At 38.4% G+C, this 22,531-nt stretch overlaps 1 protein-coding gene across 1 annotated transcript in view; it reads left to right on the top strand.

Moving 5' to 3' along the window:
- abcc8 (ATP-binding cassette, sub-family C (CFTR/MRP), member 8) overlaps nt 1–22,531 on the top strand; it is a 97,088-nt gene that overhangs the window by 73,139 nt on the left and 1,418 nt on the right. The window contains exons 26-37 of the mRNA XM_047392076.1: nt 2,359–2,606; nt 5,284–5,450; nt 7,489–7,716; nt 7,862–7,954; nt 9,539–9,641; nt 10,155–10,268; nt 11,270–11,390; nt 11,650–11,780; nt 11,935–12,013; nt 13,679–13,787; nt 14,306–14,409; nt 20,437–20,570. Coding sequence (XP_047248032.1) covers nt 2,359–2,606; nt 5,284–5,450; nt 7,489–7,716; nt 7,862–7,954; nt 9,539–9,641; nt 10,155–10,268; nt 11,270–11,390; nt 11,650–11,780; nt 11,935–12,013; nt 13,679–13,787; nt 14,306–14,409; nt 20,437–20,570 — 1,631 coding nt within the window. The remainder of the gene's footprint in view (nt 1–2,358; nt 2,607–5,283; nt 5,451–7,488; nt 7,717–7,861; nt 7,955–9,538; nt 9,642–10,154; nt 10,269–11,269; nt 11,391–11,649; nt 11,781–11,934; nt 12,014–13,678; nt 13,788–14,305; nt 14,410–20,436; nt 20,571–22,531) is intronic.

Here is a 22,531-nt window from a genome sequence, read left to right as displayed (position 1 = left end):
GAGGCCCAGGATGCTTCGATAGCGGCCTTTAGCTCATCCAGAGTGTTGGGTCTTGAGTCTCTCAACGTTCTCTTCACGATATCCCACAGATTCTCTATGGGGTTCAGGTCAGGAGAGTTGGCAGGCCAATTGAGCACAGTGATACCATGGTCAGTAAACCATTTACCAGTGGTTTTGGCACTGTGAGCAGGTGCCAGGTCGTGCTGAAAAATGAAATCTTCATCTCCATAAAGCTTTTCAGCAGATGGAAGCATGAAGTGCTCCAAAATCTCCTGATAGCTAGCTGCATTGACCCTGCCCTTGATAAAACACAGTGGACCAACACCAGCAGCTGACACGGCACCCCAGACCATCACTGACTGTGGGTACTTGACAATGGACTTCTGGCATTTTGGCATTTCCTTCTCCCCAGTCTTCCTCCAGACTCTGGCACCTTGATTTCCGAATGACATGCAGAATTTGCTTTCATCCGAAAAAAGTACTTTGGACCACTGAGCAACAGTCCAGTGCTGCTTCTCTGTAGCCCAGGTCAGGCGCTTCTGCCGCTGTTTCTGGTTCAAAAGTGGCTTGACCTGGGGAATGCGGCACCTGTAGCCCATTTCCTGCACACGCCTGTGCACGGTGGCTCTGGATGTTTCTACTCCAGACTCAGTCCACTGCTTCCACAGGTCCCCCAAGGTCTGGAATCGGCCATTCTCCACAATCTTCCTCAGGGTCCGGTCACCTCTTCTCGTTGTGCAGCGTTTTCTGCCACACTTTTTCCTTCCCACAGACTTCCCACTGAGGTGCCTTGATACAGCACTCTGGGAACAGCCTATTCGTTCAGAAATTTCTTTCTGTGTCTTACCCTCTTGCTTGAGGGTGTCAATAGTAGCCTTCTGGACAGCAGTCAGGTCGGCAGTCTTACCCATGATTGGGGTTTTGAGTGATGAACCAGGCTGGGAGTTTTAAAGGCCTCAGGAATCTTTTGCAGGTGTTTAGAGTTAACTCGTTGATTCAGATGATTAGGTTCATAGCTCGTTTAGAGACCCTTTTAATGATATGCTAATTTTGTGAGATAGGAATTTTGGGTTTTCAGGAGCTGTATGCCAAAATCATCCGTATTAAGACAATAAAAGACCTGAAATATTTCAGTTAGTGTGCAATGAATCTAAAACATATGAATGTTAAATTTTCATCATGACATTATGGAAAATAATGAACTTTATCACAATATGCTAATATTTTGAGAAGGACCTGTAGACCAACACAAAGTAGCACATAAATGTGAAGTTTGAGGAAAAATCATCCAGGGTTTTCTTTTATTTTATGTTTTTTTGCAGACAGAAAAGCATAGTGTGTGTTTTTATTCTGCCACAGTGAGTCACTATTTTGTAGAACCACCTACATTTACAGCTGCATGTCTTTTGAGGGATATCTTCACCAGATTTGCACCTCTAGAATCTTGCATGTAGGTTAAAGGTTTGATTTTTTTTTGTCTCATATGAAAAAGCACCTTTTCTTGTTTGCTGTTTCTCCTTCATGGCTTGTGGCAAACTGGATTTATCTTGGCTTTCTTTCAACAAAGGCCTTCCTCTTTCTATCCTTCCATAAATAGAAATATGGGGACTACATGACTAATGGTTGTCCTGTCAAGAGATCCTTCCACCTGAGCTATGAATCTCTGCAGCTCCTTCAGAATTACCATGGAGGAGCTGATGATTGATTAACCAATACCCTGTGAGATGTTCAAAGCTTAGAATATTGTTTTACAGCCTAACCCTGATTAAACATCAGCAGAAAAGCTGGATTTATACTGAGATTAAATTACTCATAGGTAGATTATATTACTAACAGAGTGATTTCTGAAGGCAGTTGGCTGCACTGGATTTTATTTAGGGGTATCAGAGTAAAGTGGACTGATTACAAATGTTTTTATCAGAAAAAATTGAAAACCTTCCACTTTACAATTATGCACTGCTTTGTTTTGCTCTATAACGTAAAACTCCAATAAAATACATTGAGGTTTGTAATTGTAATGTGACAAAATTTGAATAAGTTTATGGATATGTTACAAGAGACTGTACTTTTTTAAGCTGTCTTCTCTGTCTTTGCTGTTTTTTTGTTTCTTATTTATTGCCCTAGAAGTAGCTTGTTATGGAGATGATGGGGGAACATTATAGAAATATGCCTGAAAAGACTTGATAAGAAGAGGGTAACTGAAGATAAAGGGCAGAAGCAGAAATGTTAGTCAGGTCAGACAGACAAAGAAATATGCCGACTTAAATAAAGTTTAAAAAAAAGTGTGTAACAGTACAACAAATGCCACATTAAACGGTAGCTCCTTGACCTTTCAATTCATTTCCATTTTGATGCCAGTGGAATCATTGGACAGCGAAGATGACGACAATATGTCGCAGGTGATGCGTCAGCGAGCCACCATCCCCTGGCGCTCCTGTGGTACCTACCTGTCCTCCGCCGGCCTTCTCCTCCTCACTCTCCTCCTCCTCTCACAGCTCCTCAAACACACCCTCATGGTTGCCATTGACTACTGGCTGGCACACTGGACGTCGCACGTCATCACAGCCAAGATAGACGCCAATGCTCACAACTGCACCCTTGTTAAGGTGAGAAACTGATAAGGTCTTCTTTTTCTGCTTCATTGTTTGGGCCATGTTGCAGTGGTCACCACAATGGGCTCCAGCCCCTCTGCTACCCAGTATAAGATTTGGCTGAAATTGAAAATAGAGCCAAATAGATTCTTGTGCAGCCTGGAAAAGTGTGGAGTTTTTAGTGTTTTCCAGATCTGGATGGGCATGAAAAAATACTTTCCAGACATAATTTCTGGTTTAATTCTCTAAATGTTGAATGTTGTGTCCATCCATCTTTCATCCACATGTCATCCATCCATCCATAGCCTGACCTCAATAGAAATATCTGAAGTAAATTCTTTGCAGATATTCTGTAAACATTAGTCAAAAGTTGACTAATCTGAGTTAGAAAAAGAAGGAATTTGGTTATATGTATGAGCCCCGCTCTCTGAACTGTTGTTTTGGTCATTTTCATTTAAAAATATTGTTTTCAAGAACCGCCGTGGGAGTTAAAGCTGTAATGTTCATACTCGTGTCTTCATGAAGCATCTGACTTGATATGAGAAACACATCTGCCTTTGCAGAAATCCCTCCACATAATGTTGTCAGACTTAACAGTATGGCACCAATTGCTGGAAAAACACTTTGTACATTTGGATGACATTGCAGTTCTTTTAACATCCAATGTAATAACCCAATTTTTATTCCTTACAATTATTAAGTGGGTGTAATAATTGCAGAATTTCCCTCTAGGGAAATCATCACAGCTTTTTTACACTTTCTTCACGCTCTCCTCACTAATTTTCCACTGAATCTCAGCTGAACAGAGCTGACCTAAAACCCAAACACAGACGTTGCCAGCTCCAGATGGAGCATTCACTAACCCACCCTGAAGCAGCGGCAGCCGCCGCTCAGTCTATCTGCATTTCAGAGCTGGTGTCACGGATTCATGGAAAAATCTGTGCCAAGATTTAAAAGATTTTCCCAAACTTTCAGATCTCAAAAGAGAACTGAAATTACAAACAAAAGATGCAATACTTAAATTCATGCTGACAGAAAACTAATTTAATCTAAATTACAGCAAATAGCAGAAATAAGTCTATAAACTGAAGTGTTAATATGTCTAATCATGGCAAATAATGTTTGCATCTGAGATTTCCCACCTCTGCTAGACTGATTTTCCACATCTTTTTAGTCATTTTCATTCAAAATGTGGTTTATTTTTTACACACTGTAGTGATAGCACATGCAACACATGGCAGAGGATCACACTTTCATTCTAAATCAGTATAAATATGGTGAGGCAGGTCCTGCTGCGTCATTCACATTTGGAGGTCACACCAGCTGTTGCCAGGGTGCTGTATCCGTGACAAGAAAACCAACAATTTAATAATAGTTTTATGTGTGTGTGTGGCCGTGTGCATGTGTGTTTCCTGTAAACTGAAATGTGAGGTCACATTTCATACGGTCATGTGAAGGCTACAAACAGATTCAGCTGTCATGAAGGCTGCTGGTCTGAAAGGTTTTGTAGAACACAAACACAAGCACACTATAAGCACAGCTAAGTGCAGATAAATTGTCGCCAAGCACATCTTGTTTGGTTTAGCTTCAGAGACTCTTTGCCTGGTTTATCTAATCTGCACTGTGCTTGGGGACTAATCTACGTGGGGACACTCAGAAGTCCTGTTTGGACATCAAGCACACACACTTCCCGTGAACCGGTCAGAGACGCAGAGCGGGATGTATTCAGCCTGCCTTTTTACCTCACTGAACAGAAAATATGCGGAGTTCATGCTTTATAAAACTGTTGCAGGATAACCCTGGTAATATTTCTTTAAGTCGCAGAATTACTCACTGTTTTTGTCCTTTTCATTATCTTCTAAACAATAAAGGCAGATTTGGTCACTTTAATGGGTGCCTTCGAAAGAATTGAGACCCACTGACCTTCTCACATTTTATCACTTTACAACCACTATTTTAAACAATATTTTATTGGGATCTTAGGAAATACACTAACACAAATCAACACATAATTATAATGGGGAAGGAAATGAAACATGGGTTTGAAATCTTTTTACAAATAAAATCTAAAGGACAATGTTGCTTGCATTTGTATTCAGCCTTCCTGATTCAAAATCTCTGGCTGTGTGTTTAAGGTTATTATGCTACTATAATTTGAACCAAATAGGATATCAAAGTAAACAGACCATTACACTCTTTAGATTTTATTTATAAAACATTTTGTGATACAAGGGCTGCATGGTGGCACTTGGTAGCACTGTTGACTTGCAGCAAGAAGGTCCTGGGTTCAGTTTGCTTGTTCTCCTCATGCATGTGTTAATTATACTTAGAAGTCTTGTATTCTCTCCTTTATGTGCTGCATGGCTTAAATAAATCAGTAGAAGAACACAGCATTACTCAACATTAATAAAAATTCAAAGAAAATACGAGAGATGGACTCATTTAAGGTGCAAGTTGAAGCTGATGAATTGAAAAGAAAGTGGACAACAGAGCATAATCAGCATTTCCCTTTTTGTTTGTTCAAAGGCTTAGCTTTGCGCTTCACTGGTTTGTGCCACATTAGACGGGTAATTTTTAACCAGCCTCAAAGTTTAATTCTGCTGGTAATTATAGTACAAGCAAACTAAGTGACACCTCCTCAGACAGAAGTGTCACAGCATATCCCGTTGATAAATGTATCTCTGTGTCACAGGACTGTGGCTTCAGCCACTCGTGGTATCTGTCCGTGTTTAGCGTGCTCTGCTGCCTTGGCATCGTCCTCTGTCTCGCCACCTCTGTGACCGTGGAATGGACGGGCCTCAAGGTGGCCAAGGAGCTCCACCACAACCTCCTGAACAAGATCATACTGGCCCCTATGAGGTACAACACCTACAGTGTGAGCCTGAATGCAGGCCTGCCTCAAACCAGATGAAAACAGGATGTTAGGGAATAGCGTGCTGTATCTCTGTTGGTCCGTGTGCCGAGCAGATCATTTATATAAAGAGACGCAGTTAAAAGCACCTCAATTTAGCCTCATTACTCAGAGCACAATCTGTTTTCTTCACTAAAGCTGAGTTCTTCCCTGAACACAGACGAACCTCTTGTCTGTCCTTCATACAGTCAGACACTCACACATACAGGAAAAAAGAACAGCTGTACTTGATTTGAACTGAAACAGCTGATTGGAAAGAGTGCAAACAGAAATAGTTGAAGAATGTGCATAAAGAAAATTACTGTAGGTACAAGCTACTTTTAAATGTACCTTTTTTTCATTCCCACAACTAACTGGGAATTAATTAGCAACAAGTAATTCACAAAATAACATGTAATAATATATATTAGGTAATAAATAGGTGAAAAAGAATAAAGAATGACACAATAAAAAGGTAATAATTGATATGTAGGATTAAGATAAATGTGTGTAGTAATGTAGTATGAAGTGATAAATAACATAACAATTAATATAAGGTAAAAAGATGAGAAATAAGTACACATAGATAAATAAGTAGTATCAAGACAGTCGGAGTTTAAAAAATGGGAATCTAGTAGTATACGATTAAAAACTCTTAAATAATAATAAGTAAAAGGTATATAATAAATTAATAAATAAATATTTATAGTAATAAGAGTAATTAGTAGTGATACATAGCTAATAAATGACAAATGTGTAATAGATATGATATGAACTAAAGATAAGTAAGTAAGATACAAAACATAAACAAATTAGAAAGTTATGATAAGAAAGTTACATTAAATTGCAAGAAATCTGTACTAAGTAAGTCACAATATGTAGGTAACAATGGTAAGTAGTGGTAATAAAGAAAGAATGAGTAGGGAAGAAATAAGTAGTGACAAGTAGATGACCAATTATAAATAATAAGTAAGTAATAAGATGTGGTTGAGACATTAGTTCTGAAAATGAAGGCAATACATAATAAATAAGGATGAAATAGATAAGTAGTATTCCATAACGTAGTAACAAGTAACTTCTAATTTGTATGTCACAATTACAAACTAGTAAAGATTAATAAATAACTAGTACTAATAGATATTAAACATATTATAGCATATTATTTGTAATATACATAGTAATAAGTAACTGTAGTAAATAAGATAGTTATAAGTTCAAATAAGTGGTAGGTAGTAATGAGTAGATGTGGAGTAAGTAGAAAGCAGTAAGCCAAAATAAATATTCAGTGTTCATTAAAGTATTAGTATTAATAGTATTGATCACCAACTTGCAATGAGTAGGTAAGACACAAGTAGATAGTAAGAAGTAAGGAAGTGATTAGTATGTAGTGATAAAAATGTAAGAAATAAGGACCTACTGCCAAAATACAGAGTAATAACTAAGTCTTATGATGTAAGTGATCTATGGATAAGAAATAGGTAAATAAAAAATTATAAGCAAGAAATAAGATACCAGTAATATATTTTGTTTAATTCAGCTTATATTAAGTAAGTTTTAACAAGTAGATTAGTAAGAACTTTAAAAGTAGGCTAATGAGTAAGAAAGAGAGCTTAATTCTGCTTATTTATACAAGCTTTGGATTGGATTGGATTTAAACTTTGTCCAATTTGGATGACATGAATTGGGCCTGTTTGTCTTGTAAAACACATAAAGATAATAATTAATTGTTAATGTTCCCCATGAATATGAATTCAGTCCAATTAGAAATTTGTCCATCACAGTTAGAAATAAACTCAGAAACGTATTGACGTTTTATCCAGTTTGCATCATCAAATTCAATTCAGTGAAAGAAATCTAATAACACATAAAACCTGCTTAATTGAAGATCATAAATAACTCTTGCAACAGTAGCTGACTCCTTTTATAATTAATATTTATTGCATTTATCCTAATTGTATCTTTAATTAACAAGGGACACCGCTTTCCTTCTACCTTTGTCCTGCTAAGGCTGTTTGAGACAACGCCACTCGGCAGCATCCTCAACAGGTTTTCCACGGACACAAACACAATCGACCAGCACATCCCCACCACCCTGGAGTGTCTCTCCCGCTCCACCCTGCTGTGCCTGTCCGCCCTGGGTGTCATCTCTTATGTGACGCCCGTTTTCCTCATCACCCTGCTGCCGCTGGCTGTCGCCTGCTACTTCATCCAGAAATACTTCCGAGTGGCTTCAAGGTGAGTCAGGCAGTTTGGAACAAAAATCTGTTTCCATCTATTATTTTTTGTAATATTAGTAAAGCTGTAATTTCCCTCAGGCTCATTCATGGTATAATTTCAACTTCAGCTGATACGTTCCCTGTCTTGTTTCTCTGCTGGTCAGGGACCTGCAGCAGCTGGAGGACGCAACCCAACTTCCTTTGCTCTCCCACTTTTCCGAGACAGTAGAGGGCCTCACCACAATAAGGGCCCTCAGGTAAAAAGCTTATGTTCTGCCCTCAGATCTGCAGAAACAGAAGCATGTTACCTGTAATACTAAAAGCTGAATGAAGACAGAGATCAGTACTGCTTGGGTTTTAGATTAAATGCATTAATGATTGTACCTGAATTTTCAGAAAAAATGTTGTTCAAAGTGGTATTCTGTACAAAAGCCTGAATGAAAACATTTTTTTTCTGGTTGGGTTTCCAGAGGTTAAATGCTGTTTTTCATTTTCCAGGATAGCATGACTACATAATTTAATTAATTTGAATGCATAAAAGCAAATCCTATCCAAACACATTAGGATCAGCTTTTGCAAACCTTTTGACTCAGGCCTGAAAATTAATATTTTTGCATAAAATATAGGCTGCAATCTGCATATCTAAAGTGCACCAGATTCAGACTTCTAACTCACTCTTCATAAAAATGGATCCACTATCACCCACTGTTTTGCATATTTTATTTTATTTTATTTTTTTTTCATTGACCATTAAGAAATGATAAAGCATCTACTTCTTGTTTTGGGCATTCACATAAAATTACAGCGGTCTGTATCATTATTTTCAATACTTTGATCAACTGCTAAATGGTTAATGACTGTGAGGATTAGTAAATGATGTCAGTAAGCTACAAATGTTTTGGGAGAATTTATTTGGTTTTCGTCTGGGATTTCATGTTGTTACAGCCACCTACTATCCCAACAAGGTTATCGCAGAATTTTATTTACATAATTTTTTTTTAAACAAAACAAATGTTTAAAAATGATCAGAGTCAGGGCCTGACTCTTTCAAGAACTGTACAAAATGCCTGAACATTTATTTTATACCCAACAAACTATGTCTGCCTTGTGTTTGAATGTGAAGTAATACAGGGTTAAATGAATGATGCTACAGCATTGCCTTTCTACGTATCAGATACTGTAGAAGAAGTAGTGGTGATGTCCAGTGAAGTGAAGCTCTCTGTGGTTCTTATAATGTGTAGAAATGTTCCATGGTCCACATGGTTCCACCGTTACAGAATGTGCTTAAATCCCTCTTATATGAGAATTTATTTCCATTAGTTTTATCCTGTATAAATAAAAATAAAATAAAATAAAATAAAAAACTAACATTAATTATCCATTTTCCCACCAACAAATGTTTTTGCTACAAAATTTACATAATGATGCAGAAAAGACGTGATAATGTCACCTAATCTACTATTACGCTATGCAGACACTTAGTCTACGTCAATGAAAATTCATTTCAGCATACTGAATGTCTTGCAATAGCTGCCGCAACAGGGGGTCTGACTTCTTTTCTGATTAATTCAATAAACAACAATCATTCACTTTTCTACCTGCAAGCCTTTTTCTTTCTGCATCAGGTATTAAAAAATATTTGTCAAGTTTTTTTAGAAATCTTTATCTTTTTGATGTGAATTAAGTCATTCCTTTAATTAAAACAGCCTTGGTAACGTTTGCTGGACTACACCACTAAAGTTTAACCACTGAGCTACAAGATGACCCTCCTACTGCCAGCATTGGAACCAGTAACAGAGTTTGAGATGTTGTGGAATGAATGAAATCTTCTCCTTCGGCAGGTATGAGCCCAGGTTCAGACAGAGGCTCCTGCAGTTCACCGACGCCAACAACATTGCCTCGCTCTTCCTCACGGCTGCCAACCGTTGGCTGGAGGTCCGCATGGTAATGACCCATCTGCTGTTTGGATTTTTGAAATTCAGATCAGTTCTGCTTCACTGTTGGTCACTGTATTGGTTCACATTTACGTTGGTGTGGATGGATAATTGCTCCCTCTGGTGAATTACTGAAATGTCGATTTCAGCATCTACAACATTTAATTTCCCTTTGGGATTAATAAAGTATTTTTGAATTGAATTGAATTGAATTGAATTGAATTGAATTGAATTGAATTGAATTGAATTGAATTGAATTGAATTGAATTGAATTGATTGCCTGATTGAGGCTATTTCCATAAAATGCAGTCTTCATGTCATGTTTAATGTCTCGGCTGATTTTCCTTCCTTATTTGGTGACACAGTCTTAAGATGTTTATTAGATTGTGTGCAAGAATGCAGAAAACAACGCCCGTTCATCACTCTCCTGTGCTGTCAATAAACAAATCTACTCTATTGAATCACTTCAACTTCAATATGTCCTGTTCAGTCATTCATTGAGTCTCCTTGCTGTGATCTGCAGGAGTACGTAGGAGCCTGTGTGGTGCTAGTGGCGGCAGTGGCCTCAATCACCAACTCTCTGTACAACCAGCTGCCCCCCGGCCTGGTGGGGCTGGGACTCACATATGCTCTCATGGTGAGCACGTTTTATTTTTTAACAAAGATCTTTCTTTAACAAAGCACATTTTTACCAAAGTATTGGGCATCATCTGCACATCTGTATCAAAATGAACTTTTTTTTAGCTCAAGGTTGATAGCAAGGGTTTTTTTATTTTTTTTATGTCATCATAATTAGTATTTCTTACTATACTAACAAACTTGTTATTTGACATTTTTGATAAACATTATTTCATTGTGTTGCTTTAGACTAAATTTAACAGGATTTTTATCATTTTCTTTTTAAGCAACATGGATAATTGTACTCTGCTCTTTGCACAGTCTGTGTCATCAGCACTGTCTTGCAATGTTTGCACAATTGCAAAAACCTCTCAACTTTAAACTTGTGTTCAATTAAACAATATCAACCAGTGACTTCAGAATACATCAGTATATTTTTTTTAGATTTTGCACTGCACCACGTGGCAGCCAAAGACACTAAAAAAGCTATCAAGTACATCCTTCCTGTAAGGAGTTTAAAGAAAAAAGAGGCATTTTAAAACCAAGTTTTGAAAACTGATGAAATTAAAAATAGACCTTTGAATTTTTACTAAAAGATTGTGAGCTGAATCAAAAACCTTGGGTGTAAAACTTTTTCCAAGAGCGTGGTGGTGGCACAGCGGTAAAGTGTGCGACCCATGTATGGAGGCTATAGTCCTCGACTCAGCCATCAAGGGTTCACGTCCTAGCCTTTTGACCTTTGCCTCAACCTCTTCTTTTTTCTTATTTTTAAAACAAAAAAGTTTAATTAAAAATTAGATCACCTGGTATTTGCTCAGATTTCAACAGAAACAAATTTGCAGTTATTCAAGAACAAGAGACATTTAAAATGTTAGGAGCTGTTCTGAAAATCATTCTAGTCATTTAGTCCGATTTAGCCTCTTGCCCAATATTCAGACTCTGCATTGCAGTCATTTAGCAGTGTGTCCAGGCTGCAGGGACTACGTGACTGTAATTGTTCTTGCTGTCCTCTTGTATCAGGTGTCCAACTATATGAACTGGATGGTGAGGAACTTGGCAGACATGGAGGTGCAGCTTGGCTCGGTCAAGAGGATTAATGGCCTGCTCAAAACTGAACCGGAGAATTACGAGGGACTCCTCAGTGAGTGTAGCAGACATATTTCAGAGCCCAGATCAGTCTGTTTCTTCTTCGTCTTTTACTTTTTTTTATTCCATGGCCTTTTAACCTTGCGTGTTTTACATCCTCTTGTTATTTTAATTCTGGGTTAAAATTCCAAAAATCATGTTTTCTTTTGTTAACTCTTATCAAAATAGAACAAAGTTGTTCAGCCTGTTCTGCAGACAAAAAAGAACCACACAAAGCTGTGCTATAGTTTCTGTGATGTTTCTGTGTGTCTCAGCTGTGTCTCAGGTACCCGATGGTTGGCCTCGACAAGGTGAAATAAAGATCCAGAATCTGAGTGTCCGTTACGACACTACGCTAAAACCTGTGCTTAAAAATGTCAACGTGCATGTGCACCCTGGTCAGAAGGTAAGCAGTGTGTGTGTGTGTGTGTGTGTGTGTGTGTGTGTGTGTGTGTGTGTGTGTGTGTGTGTGTGTGTGTGTGTGTGTGTGTGTGTTTGTGTGAGAAGCTGCTGTACGGATCTGAGCATTGTTCATGCATCTATGATTTGTTGTTTGCCAGGTGGGGATCTGTGGGAGAACTGGCAGCGGCAAATCTTCTTTCTCGTTGGCCTTCTTCCGCATGGTGGATATGTTTGAGGGTAAAATTGTTTGCAATTTTGTTTAATATCACGGTTGCAGATAAGAAGCTGTTTGTTGGGACTTCTGATAAAGGTGCATAAAAAGCCTTAAAAACATACAAAAAAACTGTTATCACAGCAGCATTATCTCACACAGCAAATTAAAACCCTTTAATTTGAGAATATTTACTCAATGCAGAAAAATATTTATGCTTGCACAGTCATTAGTACCCCTACTAATAATTGTACAAACCCCTTTTGCTAACAGGGTTGGAGATTGCACTTTGTCTTCTTCTGTAACATTTCACAGGGTTGGACTACATAGAGACACAGATCTTTGACCATTCCTTTACGTACCATCCCTCTATAATGTCTAGAGTCCCTGTTCCTCTCTTTTGGACTCTTCTCTTCATCTCATCCCACAGGTTTTTTATCAGATCTAGATCTGAAGACTGGGACGGCCATGAAAGAAGACTGATTTTATCTGTTGATCCATTGCTTTGTAGATTTGGCCAGATAGTTCGGATCATTTTTCAATACTTGCAGGTTACTGGTCAATAGTCCACCATATTGTTCTATAACATACTCTGGTAATTCAAAGTTCATAGTGCCATGCACTTAACAAATTTTTTATAGGCCCTTCAGAAGAAAAACAGACCCAAAGCATTACAGATCCTCCACCATACCTAACAGTGGTAACATCGTGCAAGGGCCATTGCTTACAAACAATACATGTAAATAGTATCTAGTTGTTGTTATGGAGACTTGATGGCCTTAAGATGCTACCCTTTGCTTCAGTGAGCTTTGGAGGATTTTGTATGTTTTATTTTACCTACCTCGCCATCCTCCATACTATGTGTGGTGGCGAGATAGATAAAGGTCTTTTTTCGGCCTAGTGGCAAAAGGCTAAAATAACACATTTAATGTGTCACATCATATTCATACCCAAGGAACACAAAAAATATTTCAACTGGAATAGGAATTACCTTTTTGCAGAGGTTAAAGTCATTTGAGGTCAATGACAGAATCTTATCTGCTGGCTAAAGAATCCTTCTCTCAGGTACGGCATAATTAAAGTCGCCAAACACCCACCATGAAAAAGACAGGTCCGGAAGAAAGCAGAGGGCATTATCATTCAAAAAGACAGACATGTTTTATTCATTATTCTGATTTTTTTCTTCCATCTGCAATTGGACGTCTGAGTGTCTTAAATAACTCTCCTGCAGGCTTGGTTTCAACTGTTTCCTGCACTTGATGATTGCGTTATGGATATCGTTTTTATGACTGTCCTTTCAGAATGTAAATGGAAACAAATTGCCCTCAAAAGGATTTATAAAGTTTTCTTGAATCTTGAATAGATTACTAATTAGAAGTACCTCGGAACTCTAATTAACTTTCAAAAAGTGAAGCATAAATACAAAATGCTTCAGTTTCCTTTAAGGAAGGTAATTAGGGGGAAACATTAATTGTGCTACCAATGATTTTTGTCCAAAATAATTATTTCTATAAAATACATGTATTAAAATGTTGAGTTTTTCTGTGTAAGATTATGCTACAAAACATTGTATAAGGCTGTTTTTATTAAATTCAACAGGGATGCCTGCAAATTAGTCTGTGTCTATATTCCAATACTGCTTTTGAAAGAAGTAAAACAAAAAAACTGCTTACATTTTTCCTGTTTCACAGGGAGGATTGTGATTGACAACATCGACATCTCCAAGCTGCCTCTGCAGACCCTCAGGTCTCGGCTGTCCATCATCCTTCAAGACCCCTTCCTGTTCAGCGGCACCATCCGGTACAATGAACTCCTCTGTCAACAGGACGACTCGTTTTTGGAGGTTTAGATCAGACGATGCTGCTAGTGGTCTTGGTTAATGAAGAGGGACACAGAACATTTCCAGTAGGATGAACATTTGGGAAAACTGTGACCATTAATCACACTTATCTGAAACACGAGGAGTGTTGCTCATAGATAAGAGGATGTTTGCCTATTTATAGACGTCAGTGGTACACACCATAAAAGTCTCCTCATGTTGGAGAACAGACGACGGGAAATTATTAAAGGCAACAGTTTCTGGATATTTAAGTCAGTAAAAACACAACCAGTACAGTTAGTTTTTAGTATGTGATATCAAGAAAAATACAGACATTTATTGGAAGAAAAAGTTTAGAATTAATTTAATTGGAGAATCCACAAGCAAAATGTTCACTTTTGCAACATTTATTTTAGATTTTGTTATCGGTGAGAAAATCCCTCGCTGGTTTATTTGCTCGTTATAAAGTAACAGCAGTTCTAAATGTTGCTTGGTGCAGGTTCAACCTGGACCCAGAGATGAAGGCAACAGACGAGATGTTGTGGGAAGCTCTGGAGATCGCCCAGCTGAAGCCTGTTGTTAAAACGTTGCCAGGAGGTTTGGGTAAGTGAATACAAATGCTGGCATTCAATTCTAGTATAAATGTGTTGCATAAGATGTGCTTTAGCTAATTAATAAAAAAAAGTTCATGTTCAGAGTGCCATCATTGAGTGTCTCTGTTTGATTAAACTGCTATATCAGGTCACTTAGGCATTAAATTTTTAACTTACTTCACCTTCTTAATACAGCTGATCTCACAGTTGAGTCAAGGTCACATCAGAATATATAGTGCCTTGCAAAAGAATTCATACTGTGTGAATGTTTTTTCACATTGTATTTTTATTGGGGATTTATGTCATAAAGTAACAAATGGTAGAGTTTTACTGTAAAATTAAATCTAAATGTTACCTGGTTTGTGTTTCATACATTTGTTTTCAGCTGCTCTTATGATTGATGATTTTTACCATCTGGTAAAAATCATCAATTTCTCATGTTGAAGCCATCCAGAACGCAGCAGACTTACTAAATCCGGAAAAGAAACTCATGTCATGCATAATCTGTGCACTTTACATTGACTCCCAGCAGATTTTAGAACGGGTTTAAAGTACTTATACTCGTCTACAGTTTTAAATCGCCAGGCGTCTGATTAATATCACACTGCTGCTCTTAGCCTTTGATCCAAGGCTCAGAATCCGTTGGTTGTTCCCGGTACAATGATGAAAACCTTTAGCCCGTGGGTCCTGAAGGCTTTGCTTTGGTAACTCTGTGGGCATTTTTTAAATCAGTTAAAAACTTTCTTACAATACTTTTTTGGTTTGGACTCTGTGTTTTGGGAAAAAAAAAGCTTTATTTCCTTCTTATTTACCCCTGATACCCCAAAATAAAATTCAGTGCAAATAATTGCCTTGAGAACTCAACTAATTATTGCAGTCTGTGTGTAATTGGAAAACTAACATTGCACACACCATCCCTATGGCAAAACATGGTGTTGGCAGCATCATGCCGTGGGGGTAATTTTTATGACCAGGGATAGAGAAGCTGGTCAGAGTAAATCTGAAGATGGATGGAGTGAAACATATGACAATCCTGGATTAAAAACTGTTGAAGACTGCAAAAGCCTTGAGACTGAGGCAGAGGTCACCTTGAAGCAGAACAGTGAGGACAGCCAGGGCCTAACTGGAATGGTTTAGATCAAAGCATATTCATGTGGTAGAATGGCCTAGTCAAAGACCAGATCTTAATCCACTTGAGAATATGTGGCAAACCTTAAAAATTAATGTTCACAGTCTTTCTCCATACATCCTGACATAGCTTTGGGCTGTCATGCAAATAAAAATAGGGGAAAAAAAGTCTGTCTTTGTGTCACTATGTGCAAAACTGATAGAGGAATCCCTCCAAAGCATTGACATGCCGGGGCCCCACTTTCAGATTTTTATTTGTAAAAAAAAATGTTATTGTCCTTCATCTTCACAATTGAAGACCACTTGGTGTTAGTCTATCTCATAAAACCCCAATAAAACACACTGAAGGTTGTAGTTCTAATTGACAAAATGTCACAGGTGTTCAGGGGTTATAAATATTTTTGCAAGCTTCTACAGTACAGACCAAAAGTTTGGACACACCTTATTCAAAGAGTTGTCTTTATTTTCATAACTATGAATATTGTAGCTTCACACTGAAGGCATCAAAACTATGAATTAACACATGTGGAATTATATACTGAACGAAAAAGTGTGAAACAACTGAAAATATGTCTTATATTCTAGGTTCTTCAAAGTAGCCACCTTTTGCTTTGATTACTGCTACACACACTCTTGGCATTCTGTTGATGAGCTTCAAGAGGTCGTCACCTGAAATGGTTTTCACTTCACAGGTGTGCCCTGTCATGTTTAATAAGTGGGATTTCAAGCCTTATAAATGGGGTTGTGACCATTAGTTGTGTTGTGCAGGAGGTGGATACAGTACACAGCTGATAGTCCTACTGAATAGACTGTTAGAATTTGTATTATGGCAAGAAAAAAGCAGCTAAGTAAAGAAAAACGAGTGGCCATCATTACTTTAAGAAATGAAGGTCAGTCAGTCCGAACATTTGGGAGAAGTTTGAAAGTGTCCCCAAGTGCAGTCACAAAAACCATCAAGCGCTACAAAGAAACTGGCTCACATGAGGACTGCCCCAGGAAAGGAAGACCAAGAGTCACCTCTGCTGCAGACGTTAAGTTCATCCGAGTCACCAGCCTCAGAAATCGCAGGTTAACAGCAGCTCAGATTAGAGAACAGGTCAATGCCACACAGAGTTCTAGCAGCAGACACATCTCTAGAACAACTGTTAAGAGGAGACTGTGTGAATAAGGCCTTCATGGTAAAATAGCTGCTAGGAATCCACTGCTGAGGACAGGCAACAAGCAGAAGAGACTTGTTTGGGCTAAAGAACACAAGGAATGGACATTAGACCAGTGGAAATCTGTGCTTTGGTCTGATGAGTCCAAGTTTGAGATCTTTGGTTCCAACCACCGTGTCTTTGTGCGGCGCAGAATAGGTGAACGGATGGACTCTACATGCCTGGTTCCCACTGTGAAGCATGGAGGAGGAGGTGTGATGGTGTGGGGGTGTTTTGCTGGTGACACTGTTGGGGATTTATTCAAAATTGAAGGCATACTGAACCAGCATGGCTACCACAGCATCTTGCAGCGGCATGCTATTCCATCCGGTTTGCGTTTAGTTGGACCATCATTTATTTTTCAACAGGACAATGACCCCAAACACACCTCCAGGCTGTGTAAGGGCTATTTGACCAAGAAGGAGAGTGATGGTTTGCTGCGCCAGATGACCTGGCCTCCACAGTCAGTGGACCTGAACCCAATCGAGATGGTTTGGGGTGAGCTGGACCGCAGAGTGAAGGCAAAAGGGCCAACAAGTGCTAAGCATCTCTGGGAACTCCTTCAAGACTGTTTGAAAACCATTTCAGGTGACTACCTCTTGAAGGTCATCAACAGAATGCCAAGAGTGTGTGGAGCAGTAATCAAAGCAAAAGGTGGCTACTTTGAAGAACCTAGAATATAAGACATATTTTCAGTTGTTTCACACTTTTTTGTTCAGTATATAATTCCACATGTGTTAATTCATAGTTTTGATGCCTTCAGTGTGAAGCTACAATATTCATAGTCATGAAAATAAAGAAAACTATTTGAATGAGAAGGTGTGTCCAAACCTTTGGTCTGTACTGTATATCTGAAAGAAACTGGGTAAACTGCTGTATATACATCGACTCGATGTACATGCAGTTGAACAGGCAGCTTCTTGCTGCACTGTTTTATTTCAGCTTCAGCCTTTTTGTTACTCCATTCTGTCGTCTTCTACTATTTCTAGCAAGAAAACAGAACAACCAGTTGCTGCTATTTTTAAATTACAGACTCAAGCTTATCTCATCTGATGGATTTCTCCTACTTTAGAGTCAGAACCCTGCTTTCTTTTACAATGTGTAACACAGATGAAAGCATGCATCTGGAAACTGAAGAAAGATACTAAATAAGATATTTATCTGTGGACAGGGACTTTAAAGTTAATTCAGTTTTCCCTATGATTTAAGGAAAATAACTGTACAGCATCTTTGTTGGACACCATCAGTTTGCAGTGCACTGCATGAATAATTATGGAACCTGAGGCTAAATATAGAGCTGGAGAAAGTAAGAACACATTAAAATAGTTTAACACCTCCTTTTATTTCAAAGGCTTAGATGTAAATGGATTTAGCCTAGGTTTCCTCACCCAGAACTTTGCTTTTATTCATTTTTGTATGTTGAACAAGGCTTCTATGTGAGGAGAACCCATAAATATTACAACTGTGAGGGAAATATTTATCAAGTTACAGCTACTATAACAGACAGAGGATCAGCTTAAGAATTTCACTTCAATTATTGAGCAAGTTTAGAGTTTCAAAAAGGCCACTTATAAATGTTGCATACCTGTCACTGTGTTCACGGGAACAGATGTTTATTGGGCTGACTTTGACCTGGCCAGTTTGAGACTTTTTTAATGGGAGTTTAGATAGATACAAGCAGCAAACTGGGGAAACTAGTCTTCACCTTCTGGTGCATACATCATTTTATTAAAAAGTAGTCAGTGTCCTCTAAAATATGTCAGTCTTGAGGCTAAAATAATTGTTTAATCAAAATCGGCAAAGATATTAGTAGTTTATTTTTTTAAGCTATATATGTTTTAAATTTATAAAGGCTTTTCTCTGCTGAAACAATGAAGCAAAATTCTTTTGTAACAGAAGAACACTTGTTACAATATAAGAGATGAGTTATTATTCACGTGAACTTTTTACAGTAAATCTGACCAACTCTGCAAACGTATCTGTACATATGGACATATTAACACAGTGGGTCTAATATTTGTGATTTCTCCATCATACAAGTTTAAAGAAATAAATTAAAAAAACATTTATTTTAACTTTAAATAGCTCAAGGCTTGCATGTTTTTTGTCACAGTGTGTAATTTGATTTAGAAATGCACACACAAATATAGTTTCTAAACATTTTGCTGCATCCTTCTAAACTGTCGAACCTCAAATTGTTCAAAAATTGTATAAGTGACTGTTGCTTACAGCCTATAAATGCAAGAAGTAAACTAAAGCCTATAAAATACTAACAGGCAAGCAAACTTACTCCGCACTCACAGGTGGAGAACTGGAATGTAAAATGAGTTAATGTAAAATCAGTTCATTTACTGAGAACAAAAAATCACGTAAAGAAATACATTTTTAGTTTTTGCAACACGCTCCTCCTATTAATGCTTTGTACAACCAGCTTTCACCAATTAACTAACAGTTAGTACCCCCCTATAATATTTCATAAGTCTGGAGCATACAGAGCAAAGGATCTTTAACCATACCTCTAGATCATCCAAAGTCCTGAGTCTTTTGTTATGCTCTCCTGATTTCATTTCACCTTCAATTCACCTCAGAGCTTTTCTGAAGGACTTAGATCTGGGGACTGAGAAAACTAGGAAGAAGGTTACAGTTTTTCACTCATAACGCTTCTATTTCAGTGAGTTCATTATGCCATGCACTGTAATTCTAGGTTTACTGAATCTATGGGAGAGAAATAGGCCCACAGCATCACAAGTCCTCCAATATACAGTGGGCAGGGGGTCTTTCTTTTACATTTTTTGTGATTCCAAACCCAACCAGGAGCTGGAAAACTAATTTATTAACAGTGATTAGGCAGGAAATGAGCAGAGAGAGAAGGTAGACATGCAGCAAGGGTCCTAAGGTCTGGAATCAAATCTGAATGGCTGCATCGAAAACTAACAGTCTCCTCCTGTCCCAGGAAAAGCACATCTGACCAAAGCACACAGTTTTGGTAAAAGTCCCAAATACAATAAATTTCCACCTCTATGTTTGTGATGCTGACATAAATAAGGCTTGTTGCTGTTATGCCTCACAACCAAGTGGTTGGAACATAGATCTTATGTCTAATGTTTGTCATGCAGACTTTTTAGCCCAAGATGCCATTTCTTCCTGTATTTCTCCAACAGTGTGCTATGGAGATTTTTTTCTTACCATGATCCTCATTGGTGGCAGGATAAAATTGGGTCATCATCCATCCTTGTTCCAGTTGTTTTAGTCTTTTAATTAATGTTCTGACTATATATTTGGGCCTGTAGTTATGTTTTTTGCTGTGATTTCCCGAGGTATGAAGATGAACACACATCTGCTTTACTTGTTCTCTTGTTTTGCTATTTTGAAGTGTGGCAACACCTTATTTATATCCCAGGGAAACAGGAAGTAATAGACTTGTTAAAAGTTGTGTTCCCTCAAATTAACTCAAAATGCATAAATTAAGAGTTGGGTTTAGGTGTCTGTAGCTGTGGCAATATTTTCTCAGCATGGGATTTTTCCCAACTGAATAAATGTACTCAAATTTAAGGTTGGATTTTTCTAAATTATTCAGTGTGAGATTGCTACAATAAAAGATTAATTTATTTTCAGACTTTTTAGCGATGCCAGTACTTGTGGAGGGCTCTGTGTAATCAGTAACTATTATGTTTATAGTTTATATTCGATTAAGTTTGTGATTGTGTTTTCAGACGCCATGGTGACCGAAGGTGGAGAGAACTTCAGTCAGGGTCAGAGACAGCTCTTCTGTCTGGCCAGAGCCTTCGTGAGGAAGAGCAGCATCCTCATCATGGATGAAGCCACAGCCTCCATTGACATGGCGACGGTCAGTATGTGACTAACGTGAGACACGTCTCGAAGCAGTGAAATGGAGACAAGGCGTTGAGGAAGGGACGTGCAGGAAATTGAGAAAACCAGAGATAGGAGAGAGCGAAGCAAATGAGAGCTTGCAAAGTTCCCTTGGTGCATTTTAACTGTCAGCGAAGGCGCAAAGATCAAGACAAGTGAAGCTATTTATGAAGTGACATTCCAGATACAAAGAAGCAGAATAGTTAAAAGACAAACCAACATGTTTCAGGAAGACATGAATCACGGTGAGTCTCAGATGATCTTAAATTGAGATGTAAACTTTTATAACCGACTACCTAGAACTACAGATTTGGTCAAGAGTTTACACCCACTCACCATGAATCTCATTCATTTTGGGACTTTTTATAAACGCTTTGAATTGTTCTGTTGGGTGGCTGAGTAATGATACTGCATACAGCTATAGTGACTTTGCAAACAAGAAATGAATGCTGAAATTTAAATCTAATGTGTGTTGTCTCTAATCCAACACAGGGTCAAAATTATGTATATAGGCTGAAATATGTACATAAACCACCACTAATATTTGAGTACAGTAGTTGATATGAATCAAAAAAAGGCAGACCCAAGATTCAGCCAGACACAGTACTGAAAGTTTAAAAGGTTTATTCAGCCACAGGAAAACGTCACACAGGTAACACTCCTCACAGCTTCCAGGAATCACTGAGGCAGAAAGAGGGATTAGTGACTTGTAGTTTCTCCAGATTTTGCAGGGATCAGAAAAGTCACTAACCTGCTTTTGTCTTGAGTGGAACTTGAAACCCAGAGGGGAAACCTCAGTGGGCGGCAGGCGGTGATCTCCACAGCACAGGTAAGAAGTGACTCCAGGCTCAATAATCCAAGGACAGAAACAGGGTCAACGATCGGAACAAGAGGCATCAGGCAAGGGGCAGGCAGAGGCATAAACCAGATGCAGGAAACAAGGTCGACAACCAAAATCCAAATAGTCCGACAGGGAGCAGGCAGAGGCATAAATCCAAAAGGCAAGGCAAGGTCAAGAACAATGATCAGACAGGAAGGAACGCTGGATATCTACTCACACAATGGCTTTCAAAAATCTGGCACCGTCTGCTTGTCAGAGTCAGTAAATATCAGGGAAGACACAGGTGCTTGGCATGCCACAGATTGCACTACACTGCAGCAGCCACCAGGTGCATCTAATCTGCTGATTGCAGTCAGGGAGACAAGGTAGAGCAGATGTGCCAGAATCATAACAGTAGTTGCAATTGAGGAAGTTGCATCTCATGTTTTCTGTACCCATCACTAAGCTTCTGACATAATTCTGAAAGGATATTTTTAGTAGATTCTGGTTTTTGATCATTAAATTTTATAAACATGTTAGGGTCTGATGTTTGTTTAGGATCATTGTCCTGCTGGAACATCCATTAGCATGCCAATTTCAGGCATCTGGCCGAAACTGCAACCCTAAGAAGGAAGGATGGTGTTTAGGATGTCCAGAAACAACATTGCATTACAATGGCTCAAATTTGCCATGAACTGGAAGAAGCTCGGATTGTAGAATCCCTATTCACAGTAATGCAAGTTTTACATCGCAATGGACTAAGAGGGTGCCAACCAAGAAAGAAGCTCTTGCTCTAAAATGAGCAACTTCAAACTCAACTTAAATTTTCAGATGCCTAAAAGAAATAAGCCAAACGGCTTTGGGTAAATGGGATTAGGATTAGAGACACAACGATTGAAGTATTTTGCCATACTGAGTGGAAGAATGGTTGGAGGTTTTAAGAGGAGGCTTTCAAAACCACAAAACACTGTATCAACAATGGAAAAACACACATTCATATCTAAGGACAATGTACAGAGATCAGTTAACCTAACAACCAGGTTTTTGGACTGTGGGATGAAGCCAGAGTACCCAGAAAGAACCCACGCATGCACGATCAGAACATGCAAGCTTCATGC

Source organism: Girardinichthys multiradiatus, chromosome 2, assembly GCF_021462225.1.
Source record: "Girardinichthys multiradiatus isolate DD_20200921_A chromosome 2, DD_fGirMul_XY1, whole genome shotgun sequence".
Taxonomy (NCBI): Eukaryota; Metazoa; Chordata; class Actinopteri; order Cyprinodontiformes; family Goodeidae; genus Girardinichthys; species Girardinichthys multiradiatus.
This window is presented reverse-complemented; position numbering and strand designations above follow the sequence as displayed.